Source organism: Rhinichthys klamathensis, unplaced genomic scaffold (genome assembly GCF_029890125.1).
Source record: "Rhinichthys klamathensis goyatoka isolate OS25496 unplaced genomic scaffold, OSU_Roscu_1.1 h1tg000561l_1, whole genome shotgun sequence".
Lineage (NCBI taxonomy): Eukaryota > Metazoa > Chordata > Actinopteri > Cypriniformes > Leuciscidae > Rhinichthys > Rhinichthys klamathensis.
The window spans coordinates 443393-455715 of NW_026607027.1; the positions used below are offsets into that span (position 1 = coordinate 443393).

At 36.9% G+C, this 12323-nt stretch overlaps 1 protein-coding gene across 1 annotated transcript in view; it reads left to right on the top strand.

The window, feature by feature from the left end:
• Window positions 1-12323, top strand: part of veph1 (ventricular zone expressed PH domain-containing 1) — a 109233-nt gene that overhangs the window by 53857 nt on the left and 43053 nt on the right. Inside the window, exons 7-10 of the mRNA XM_056239401.1 lie at window positions 11-238; window positions 1894-2240; window positions 6187-6326; window positions 8200-8334. Coding sequence (XP_056095376.1) covers window positions 11-238; window positions 1894-2240; window positions 6187-6326; window positions 8200-8334 — 850 coding nt within the window. The remainder of the gene's footprint in view (window positions 1-10; window positions 239-1893; window positions 2241-6186; window positions 6327-8199; window positions 8335-12323) is intronic.

Sequence of the window (12323 nt, forward strand, 5' to 3'; positions counted from 1 at the left end):
TGTGCATCAGAGGAGAGGAGAAGGTGCAGGATTTGTCCAGGCCGAGTGAAGCCAAGTCTAGTTCTGACATGTTTGCTGAGAACCAGCGTCTCCAGGTGAAGATCCAGGCTTTTGATCAGAAGATGGGAGATGAGGAGGAGGTGGAGTCTGAGAGAGAGGACGCGTCTCCTGGTCCTCAGAGATGCCACAGTCTGGGTCAGGCAGCGCGAGACGAGCGCAGAGAGATGAGGTTCAACAGGTGGGCAATACAATGAAAATATAAGTTCAAAATGATTGAAATTTATATTATTACAGTTACATTCTGCTTTCTTAAGATGGGTTGAAAGTCATGAACTTAATTACATTTTATGCTATTGACAGCCATAACTTTATGTTTCTCTTCAGTTTTATACATCTAACTATAAATGTGGGTAGAAAGAAATACAGTGTCAACTTAATAAAAGTAAATATTTCCCAGATAAGGTTTTACTTATTGCACCTATACTGTATAGTCGTGTATTTTAAACATGAGAATGTATTGTTGACTTGAGGGATGATAATACTGTATTTGGGGGCCCGTGGCATCAAAAAAGTTTGAAGACCCTTTTTGTGTGAACAACACTCGTTTACAAATTAATTATTAGAATATCAGATCGTTTATATATAGAAGTCTTAGGGTGTGTTAGGTACCAAATGAACCAAGTGAACCAAACTACAAGTGTGAAGACTTACCCTTAAAGTTAATCAGAATCAAAATTGGCCATATTTACTTTCTTAAATGAAGTCTGGCAGTGTTTTCATAAAAAAAAAATCTAATTTAACAACTTGTTTTTCCTTTGAATCAGCTTTCTTTTTTTGCTGATGTAACAAATCCCTCTTGCTTTTCAATACCTCCCTTCTAATCACATGTCTCCGTTCTTGAATGCCTCTTTTCAGGATCAGAGCAGTTCCAGATGGATAAAAAAAAAATGTATTTAATGTTGACAGGTACCGAAGAAAAAGCTAACTATTTAATTATAAAAGCTAGGGAAAAGGCAGGAAAATGGTCATGGAAATCTTATTTAAGGTGTGTTTACAATTGGCAGGTTTGGTTTGATTAAGACAAACTCTGGTATGATTGCTCTTTTAGTGCGGTTCATTTGAATAAGTGTGAACGCTGCCATTCGAAACCCTGGTGCGCACCAAACAAGCGGGCCGAGACCCACCTCTTCAGGGGTCTCAGCACGCTTCCAAACAAACTCTGATGCGATTAAACTAAAATATGAATGCAGCAAGGACCAAAGATCTAAACGAACCAAAAACAGGATGTGATGTCACAAGATGCGACCCTAAAAAGGACAGAATGCTCAAACATACCTGGTTCTTCTCTTCATAGGAGTTACGTTGCCCATCACAGTTTGGTACAGGCGTCTGAATTATTGTCTCCTTGCTGCAGATTTTCGTTTATATGTGCAAAACAGGAATACCTAGCACTGTTTACACTTTTTAGAACCTCTTTGTGAGTTCTCATCTGGTAAAAAATAACAACATATGTATACACATACAACAAGCACATTTAGCCCAGCACACAACATTGTTTTCGATGTTCGGTAAGTTCCGTCACAAAGGATACATAATAAAAGGTGCTTAAAAATAAATAAAAATAAATTTGGTGTTAAAAATGACAGTGTGGCCGCTAAGCGAACCAGGCCTAAATGTGTTTTCTTTTTTGGACCAAAAAAACCAAGAGAACCAAAATGCAAGTGTAAGCACACCCTAAGACATAAGTAGGCTTCAGGGAAATACTATAATACTGCAAAAAAATATGTTCTACATAGTCTATTATAGTATGGTCCTTTTTAACTCATAGGATTAAAAAACATGAAGTGAGACTGAGATTTTGTATTTTGAGTTGTGCTGTTCTCTCATGTTCAGGTCAAAAAGTCTGGCTCTTCACGCTGTACGCACACAATCCATTAACTCTGACAGCAGTCCAGAGGGAGAGGGGTTGGTGGATGTGAGCACAGAACTCAATGTCTGTGAGGCCAGTCCCAGCTCAGAGACTGGTCCTGTCCCCTCAACCCTGCAGGAGAACCACAAAGATCCCACAAAAAATCAACCCGACACCTCTCCAAACAGTGAGGGGCAAAAGGTGGAGGTTGGAGACCCCCGGGAGGGAGATCGACTCTGGATCCACCTGAGAGACAACATGAAGGAAATCAAAACCTTCTGTGCCGAAATGATCAAACTAATCCCCATACCTGAGCACTGTGTCATTGAAGGTAAACCGTCAAATCTAAGAACAATCCACACAGTAACATGTTCAAAAATACCTCACATTCAAGTGTAGTGCAGCAGGACAACTCTCTTCTACAACTCACTCTCATTTAGAAATTACTTATTATTGGAGGCAAAATGATGTGAATGATTATTCAAGATTGAATTTCATGTCAGGTGCTAATTCTTGTTTTTAGCTGGTTTAGCAGAACATGAAGATAACACTTTCCTGGCATATTTTTAGATATGTTAGAAATGTAAACGCCAATTACACACTGGGATTGCATGCTGAGTGGTCTAACTTTTTTAGTCGATTCCCCACTGTTATGATAATGTTATCACCAAATACTGCTCTTCACATGCCCAGAAATTTTGTTTGAAATACACATGATCCACATATGAGCTCATTTTTTTCATTAGATTGCAGAGTTTAGTACATGACATTGTTTTTGTACCCTATATTTATATTTGAATCCCAAATTTCACTAATATTTTCATTAAATTGCTCGATAGAAGCTGTTCCATTGTTTGAGTCGATGGTCAAAACATGATTTATAATATTAGCTATGACATTGGTTATTGACCATAATGTAGAACTAACATTTTCCGTAGAGAAAGTTGTCCTTGCCCTGGCAAAACTCTCTGCACTCTTAAGCAATATCACATGATCAAGAGTGCTGTTTTTCCTGAGCACGATTCCGAATGTGATATTGATGTTATTATACAGGTTAATATTAAGTTAGTTACATTTTAGACACACTTTTGTCTGTTTTCATATGTTTTGCCAACGAAAATTAGCCTGGTTAAAACCAGACCATTCTCAGTTGTAACTTTATGGTCTGGCAAAGCGTCATAGACAAATCATTTCCAGAGGGGCGTCACCAACGGACGTCGCAGATAGACCTAAAACCAATCAGAGCGATGAAGGAGATGACGTATGCAGAGCGTCCGAGTGTTGTTCTTTGCTCGGTTTTTAACAAAAAGGAAACGTTCAAATCGCTTAAAACAGACGCGATAGCTGATTCGAACGAGTGATGTTCGACGGCGGCATCCATCTTTGTAATGTAGGCTACAAAATCTGCTTCAAAATCCCAGCGCTGTCGTCATCGTGTAAAGCCCGCCCCAACGTTTCTGATTGGTGCCGCGATTTCGACGGATTGGAAATGGGCTTGAATGAGCTGACTAACTTTCAGAGCAAATCCAAATTTGCCGGAAGTTGTCTGGGTTTTCCCAGGCTAAACGAAAATAGTTCCAAACAAAACTGAATCTGCGTTTTTGAATGAATCGTATGAGTGAATGAGTAATGAATCAGCTGTTTGACTCAATGACTCACTTATTAAGACAGTGACTTACCGCCACCTACTAAAAAGTATCAATTCTTTATTTTTCAATCATTTGATGTTTTAATGTTCAACATGTTGTTTTTAAAACATTAATTTCATAATAATCCCGTCAGGAATTCATAAGTCCAGTTGCTGTAATAGCACACCTCTCCTCAATAAGCTGATTTGATGTATCATCATCACTAGCACATTGCTGGATGAGTTATGCGCTGAAGTGAAGTTCATAAGGTTCAATTCATTGTTCAAATCCATGAGTATGAACAATAGTAATAGTGATGCTTGCCTTTTCAAACACCACTAATTATCAGCTGTCTGTTCATTGAGTGTAATACGCTACAATTAAGCTGTGGGTGGCAGAGAGAACAAAGGGTTGCTTGGCAAAGCTATTTTAACATCTCCCCTGCACTCCCCGGGTCTCTGCCTCACCTTCACATTACTCAACAGCTCTCCCACTGAGAAACAGTAAGATAATCGATCAGTCGGAGACCTGCTGAACTGGCGGGATACATGTGAGTTCGTTTATGTGTGTCAGCGTGAGGGATTCAGTGCAGTCATACTTACCAGATCATGGAAAAACAGCTAATGCCATAGACATTTGTGGAAAGGTGTTAGAAAGTGATTTTGTGAAAGATTTGTTGAACAGTGTCCTATTATTGGCAGACATCAGTAGATAGATCTCTTGTCTTTTACTCTAGTCCTTTTAGCAATTAGTCTCCCTTTTGAAGCGCACAACTATAGCACTCGAGTTCGACAGTGAAGAAGCATTTCAATGGTTGGACCCACTGAACAAACATGCCTCTTCGCTACATGAGAACGTTTTTTGAGTCTGTTAAGCAGAAGAATTAGCTTTATTTATGAATATGTAAAACGACGTAAACTGTATTGTCGCCCAGCTCTAATCTGCTAATTGTGTGAATATATTAAGATACCATAAATATTAGCATCATTTTCTGTAAAGCTGCTTTGAAGAAAATTGGGTAACGCTTTAGATTACAGCCCGGAAAGTACTGTGTAATTAAGAGGAATTTACAGAGTAACTTTCCGTAATTATAGTGTACCTATAAAATACTTACATGTAAGTGTAAGGGAACAATATGTAAAGTTTGGGGAATAAAGGGGTAACAACCAGGAGAACTAAAAAAATATTTATACTGTAAATATTATAGAACTAAGGGGTACTTATTCTACCATTATGATACAACAATCTTACATTTGGGAGCAATTTAGCAAGAACATACACTGCATACCTTTTTGTAATAATTGTGTACCAAGGCAATAAATACTGTATAGGCTTTTTTAAAATTACACGGTACATATCTATGCATTTATACCTTTTTTTTTTCTTTCTTTTTTTGATAGCAAAAGTGCAGATGTTTAAGTTTGGGCTAACATGTTTCAAGGCAAGAAAAGCTAAGACAATTGCAATTTTTTTTAAATACTGGGAAATATATCTTGTTTCATGGGGTTACAGGGTAAGTGGTGCTTGTATAATAAATAAAGGTTTCCGAGTCAGTGATATAAGATTGTGTGTATGCATTTTTATTGTACTTACCCTGTAACTACATGGAACAAGGGGGTAACAAGCACCACTACATGAAACAAGAGTATCTTTGCTCAATATTTTAGCAAAAGTTGCAGTTGTTTTAGTTTTCAGAGCACTTTTGTTAAAAATATTACTTTATAAATGCATAGATATGTACCCTGTAATTTTTAAAAAGCCTATACAGTATGTACTGGTTCACCATTATTTCAAAAAGGTACGCAGTGTATGTTCTTGCTAAATTGATCCCAAATGTAAGATTGTTATATCATAATAGTAGAATAAGTACCCCTTAGTTCTATAATACTTACAGTATAAATATTTTTTTTAATTCTCCTGGTTGTTACCCCTTTATTCCCCAAACTTAAATTATTGTTCCCATATACTTATATTGTAAGTACGTTGTAGGTACACTATAATCACCGAAGGTTACGCTGTAAAATTGCTTAAATTACGCAGTACTTTCCGGGCTGTAATCTAAAGTGTTACGGAAAAATTGGGTATTATAAAAAGTGCTATACACATACATTTTACTGGACATAAAGAAGTTATTGAAACTCAGAATTTACTTTAAGCACAAATGTATTCATTATTAATTAAGTATTTTTGCCCTTTTTGTATAGTTTGACAAGTTATGCTTTAGATCAGCTTTATTGTGGATAAAATTATTATGATGATTGAACAAAACTGTTGAGTGAAGAATTCAATAACTTAATCATAAGAAGACATTCACTGGTTGCCTCCTACTGGTATATTAATGTTTGAGTCAATAAGAGGAATTAACATCACCACCATTTAGCCCAAAATATAATTTCGATTTTATAAAAATTTTGGTGCTGCTTGAGCCATGTCAAAAAAGACAATGTGATCTAAAGCAGTTATTCTATAAGTGCTGTTTCAGAAACACATCTGGAGAATCAAGGGACTTTAATACCATACACTATTGTATTACAAGATGGAGCAGTTTATTTTAGGATATTATGTGGTTTTGGGAAGTAGGTTATATTTTTGATGAAGGAATTCATAAGCAATTCATGCTCCTGTGCTTGTGTGTGTGTTGTACTCCAGACTCCCATCGTGGCTGTGTGGCTAAGCTGTCATTCTCCTGTCCACTGAAAGGACACTACTGCCTCTATGGAAAGTCCTGTTTCTCCCTGTGTAGCTGCCAGCCACATATCTGGATCCAAATCATGCTTCTGGCACTGCAGGTAACAGTCAGACATGTTGTTTTTGTGGCACAAGATGTGTGGGGGTGTGTGAGTGTGTTTATATTTGTGAGGGCCAGATGTTCTCACTTAGATAATGCAATATCATGACAACCATTTATTGATTCAAAGGCTTATAAATAGGCCAAATCATGTTTGTATTTAAATCTAGTGATCTGCAGAGGTTTCTGTGAGGGTTATGTTTAAGGGTAGGGGTCAGGTTTGAAAATTATCATTAACCTGATATAAAAACAATGGAAGTCTATGAGATGTTTAGACTAATAAAAACAAATGTGTTTGTGTATGTGTCAATGTATCATTGAGGGGAATAAATAACAGTTGTAAATATTATTTGTGGTAGTTGGATCCTTTATATATAGACTTTATTTATAAATTATACATGTATTTGCTTGCTTTCTGTACATATTACCTTTGGTTTTGTTTTTTCAAGCTTTATTTTTCAAGCTGCTTAGTACACACTGCAGAGTTCTTGGAGTGACAACCGTATTTAAATGCGGGATTGAATCTTATACAGTAGGTATATTGAATCTTAAAACATGAGACCCCACCCTCCCTTCAGAGCGTCTCCAAAAGCCCCCTTTAAAACATGAATGCACACGGCAGAGTCTGCAAAGCGTCACGAGAGACAAAGTTAAATTACCTAATTTCTCAAACCACATAACATTACAATAATAATCATCGTAAACTACTTACAGAGCTCTTACTTGTACCACTTGACTGCTGCAGATTAATTTCTGCATTGATAGTGTTGACATAGAAACAGAAAAATCCCAGTCTGAGGACGTCACGGGTTGCCATCTCGTAATTACAGTTACGACATGGTGTGAAAGCAGCATAAGCTCGTTGTTTTGGTTTAGGAGGAACTGTAAAAGGCTGCTGCTGTTTGTTTGTGGCGCTCGGTAACGGTCTACAAATCAGCATAGCTTTAACGTGCTAATGACGTGTGATGTCGGCGCGAGCAGGGTGTGCAGAAGTATGGAAATGCATATGTTGACAGGCAGGTAGGACATCATATCATTGCATTCGGACCGAATACAATGATTGGATGAACATGTTTTGGTCCTGAGACTTCCACTGAAGATATATGTTTTAATATTTAGACCACTTCTCTTATTGATTGCTATCAGGATGTGAAGAGAGTTTCACCCAGTATAACAAAAAGTGTTTATAAAACGAATTTCCGACCCTTCCTCTAAACTGCATTGGTTGACGTTGCAACCATAGCAATGGACAGGGCAAAACAGATCTGTAAGTTGATATACAGTACAGTAGAGTGATATATCAGTGATATTTCAAATTAAACTATTTTAGTAAATTTACAAAATGAGCCTGCTGTTTACCAGGGTGTTGCTGTGCGGTTGTGTTCTAGGTGGTTTCTACTAGGCAGTTGGTTGAGGGTTATTCAATTCAATTCACATTTATTTGTATAGCGCTTTTCACAATACACATAATTTCGAAACAGCTTTACAGAAAATGCATGAGTCCACATTACAATTTAGAGTGATCTGTTTTCAGAGGTAACTGTCTAAGTTATGTATTTCAGACATGTACATATACGAAATCACAGTTAGCGAAAAAGGTATTAATTTAAACAATGTAATAATTGAATGCAGAAACAATGAGCTCATTGAAGTAATGAATACTTGTTAACAAATGATTATGACATTTTATGATGGATGTTATGATGGATTCTAGGGTGTTCTTGGTGTGGGACAAGTTACATATGTAGATGTTTAATACTTTGGCTTAGAGGTTTATCTTATCTTACCATAAGCAGCAGCAAATGTAATGCTTGCCTCTAATTATGAGTGGAGTGAATCTTGGCAAGCTAGCAGTGTATCTTGTCTATGTGCAGAGTAAAGTGAGCGAGGCGTTGTGCTGTCAGGACGAGTGTGTACAGCAGCTGAGGAAACTCTGGGAGAAAACACAGCTGACGGGAGCACACAGCTTCGAGCTGGCCATGACCCAGACAACTGTTCCTCACAAGAAGGTAAAGTCTCTACCATCTCTCTTTTATGCTGTCTCTGTCTGTCTGTCTGTCTGTCTGTCTGTCTGTCATTCACACAAACACACACTCATATGAACCAACATGTATCCACTCAGTCAGCACCTCCCTCTACCTGAGAAATGACGCTAGATTTGACCTCACACTCCAGCCCATCTGCTTTTAACCCACCCATGATGTTTGAAGGGATTGTTCATCTAAAAAAAAAAAAAAGACAAAATGGCACCATCAAAGTGGTCCACACAACTCACATGCTATATTCCAATGGATGTCAATTTACATAAATTCCCATAATCGATTGTTGTTTAAATTAGCCTTAACCTCTTAAATCCGAAGCAGGGTTGCTACTAAGTTATTATGTTACTTAAAAACCACAGCCCTGAATGTCAGCAGAGATCCTGTCAACTAGACAATCCGCTGTGACGACCTCGTCGACACGACAGCCATTGGCACAGATCCTCAGCAAAGACCACAAGAACCAGACAAGTCCTCTGCACAGACCTATGACTAGCTTCATCCCCATACTGGCATGATGAATCTGATCTGCCCCCAATTTTTTTAAGAACACTCAGGAAGCATAGGCAATAAATCACAACCACATAAACCAAATCAAGATTGAAAAACTGAACCGAAAAAACTAGGGGCTTAAATAGGAGTTATTTACGGAACTAAGAATAGGTGTGGAACTAACTATGGAAACTAACAATGACCGGGAACACAGGCAAAACAAGAACAGGGAAAATGAAACCAAAACACAATCAAACTGAACAGAACTAAACATAACCCTGACAGACACTTGATAATGGTAATGCAATTCACTCATTGCATTATCATACATTATATTTAGCATTATATATAAAGTTTACTTGCTTTTTTGTGATCAGATTAGAAGTCATTCTAATATGCTGATTTGATGCTCAATTACTAATAATGGTTCTTATTATTATCAGTGTTGAAAATGTCGCCTAATTTTTTTATTATTTTTTTGGAAACCGTGATACTTTTTAGGATTCTCTGATTTTTTTTTTTAAAGAACATAATTTATTTGAAAATATATATTTTTTTGTAATATTATAAATGTCAGTACTGTTAGTTTTGATCAATTGAATGCAGTTTTCCGATTAAATGTTTGTTTTTGTTTTTATCTTTCCACAAACTTCAAAATCAAAACAAAACAGCAAAACACATGGATAAGTATAAACATATGTAGTTATAAAACATTTATAAGCCATTGATAATAAGACAAATAATAAGAAAAATAATAGAAGAAGAAGAAAAATTATTGTGCACCAAATCAGCATATTAAAATGATTTCTGAAGGATCATGTGACACTGAAGACTGGAGTAATAGCAGCTAAAAATTCAGCTTTCCCATCACAGGAATAAAATACGTAAATATACAGTATTTAAATAGAAAAACGTTCTATGAAATTGTTATATTATTTCACAATATTACTGTTTTTACTGTGTTTTTGATCAAATAAATGCAGCCTTGGTGAGCATAATATACATAGACAGTGAAGTAAATTATTTATATTGCTTTCTGCTGAGAATCCCCAACTGTAGGTTAGATCAAATAAGCAGGATCAATCAGTCATCATGCCGCTTCCTCTCTGCAGGACATATTTAAGGAAGAAGTGGCCCAGCAGGGTATGAAAACTCTGTCTAATCCGTGTCAAGACTTACATTTATGCCTTTGGGGAAAATGCATAGATTTCTAAAGCGTGTATATAATGGCAACCTTGCTCTACAAGTCAAACTTCTCTGTGGAGATCAATAAAGAAAGACCTAAAATAAAGTAGATATTTAACATCACAGAGCTCAATATACTTCCTCTGTTATAGTGGAAAATGGCCACGTCATGCAAACCGTGAGAGGTCAGAGGTCGTGATAGCTCCTGAGACTGGGATGTTTACCTTAGGTCATTTCCTCTTCATGGTGCCATGTAAATCTGAGTGCTTGGTTGATCTTTTCAAACATCGTAAATGTCAAGTCTGGAATAATTACATAGTACAGCTGGTGTCTTTTGTGCCTTTATGCTGTCTTCCTTGTCTTCCTCCCTTTGCCTAAATGTGGGGTCATTTAACTTCTAGCGAAGAACTTTGTGTGCACTACACACATATGGAATCTGTTTGCGTTGGGCACATACAAAAAATACGAGGCAGGACACTAGCAAAACCATCTTGAATGCACTCATAAACATCCCCTAACTGATGCCGTAACCCCTAACATGTCCTTTGATTTGTTCTCTGGCCTACGCTTCAATTGAAAGGGTCGTATCATGAAAAAAAAGGTATGTTTTTCTTGTACTATTTAGACATACTTTAAGGATTATAATGCAAAGCTTCCTCCTAGTCTACCTAAAAACTTTCATTAGAAACTGCACTGCGAAAACTCGTTCAGAAATTATTTAGTGTTCATTAACTTTTCTATGGAAGTAAAATAATCCCAAATGTTTTTGAAACAAAAAGCCTGTTGAATTGTACTACTTGAAAAAAATATGCATTGCATTAACCCTGCTTGTATTTTAATGCATTGTATTTTTAGGGCTTGTATTTTTATAGGCTGAAATTTAGCATGGTTGAATATTTAAGCTGTGAATATTTCAAATCAAATCATTTCAAACACATTTTCATTAGTACAATTTCAATAATCCATATTCACCTTTCATATTTCACTTCCAAAATATTCAAACTGATTAAAAATACAAACTATAATATTCAACAGGCGGTTTTCGGTCCATTTTATTTCGCTTTGCAAATTCGCTTCCACAAATTCAGTGGTTCAAATTCGACAGTAAATTCAACGTTGACATCCAGGAGCTGCAGGAAAAGCAGTAGATTACCGAGCATAATCTCCATCTGCGGTTAGTCGACATCACCAGCAGGGGGTGCAAGCGCGTGTTGTTGAGAAGACCAGAGCAACAGTTAGACTAGAGCAAGCCATTCATTCATAAAAACTCAGCATGCATTACGTTTTTTGTGACGATTATCTGGGTCAGTATATATGCGGAAAAGATGATATCTAAAGGCACAAAAAATGTTTTTATGTTTCATTCATTGTTACTTTCCCTGTGTAGCCTTATGTTATCAGCGAACGGGATTATAATCTGTTTCCCTCAATACATCATCATACTCAAAGATTCCCCAAATTCCGTCAGGACTTAAGCGCTTAACGTAGCTTAATGGACTACAGTACAGTGATATAAAAGACCAAACTCGCACCTTATTTGGAAAGTATGTATTGTACATGTACTGCATTAGATTAAACTGGGAAGTAGCACTTTCATATTGTTGTTCTATATTGTTAGTTTAACTAGTCGCTTTGGATAAAAGTGCCAGCTAAAAGACTAAATGTAAAATTGGGTTGACATTCGCACATTTAGGGACCGTCTCTAAAGTAACAAGTCCTATAGGCCTAAACGTTTCTAACTTCAATAGCAAACTTCAATCTATTTGAAAAAATTGCGCATTATGCCTGAGCCTGACACCTACACGAACACTTTACAGTTGGTTTTATGACTGTAAGTCGTTCTTTTCAAATGGTATTTAAGTTAGAAACGTGTATACCAATTTCGTATGTAACTTTAGAGACGGTCCCTAAATGTGCGAATGTCCAATGTCAAACCAAATATATGCCAGTATATCACTGGGAAACGCTCAGCATTAAACTTTGCGCGTCAAATTCATATTCTGAGTCCATCTGCTAGCCTGCGAGTTTGGTCTTTTATGTCCATTAAGCTACGTTAAGCGTTTTATATGTCCAGCAGGGGAATCCTGACATATTGAGGGAAACCAAACCCTAGTACTGCATGCAGCACATCGCTGCAATATAAGGTTAAGGCAACTAAACAACCAAGAGAAATGTGTCAAATGTAACACTGGATCTGTACATCCGCATCGGGGGAATAACATTATCGTTCATGGTAGAGAAAGATGCATGTAGGCTACACAGGAAAAGTAATCGTGAACACA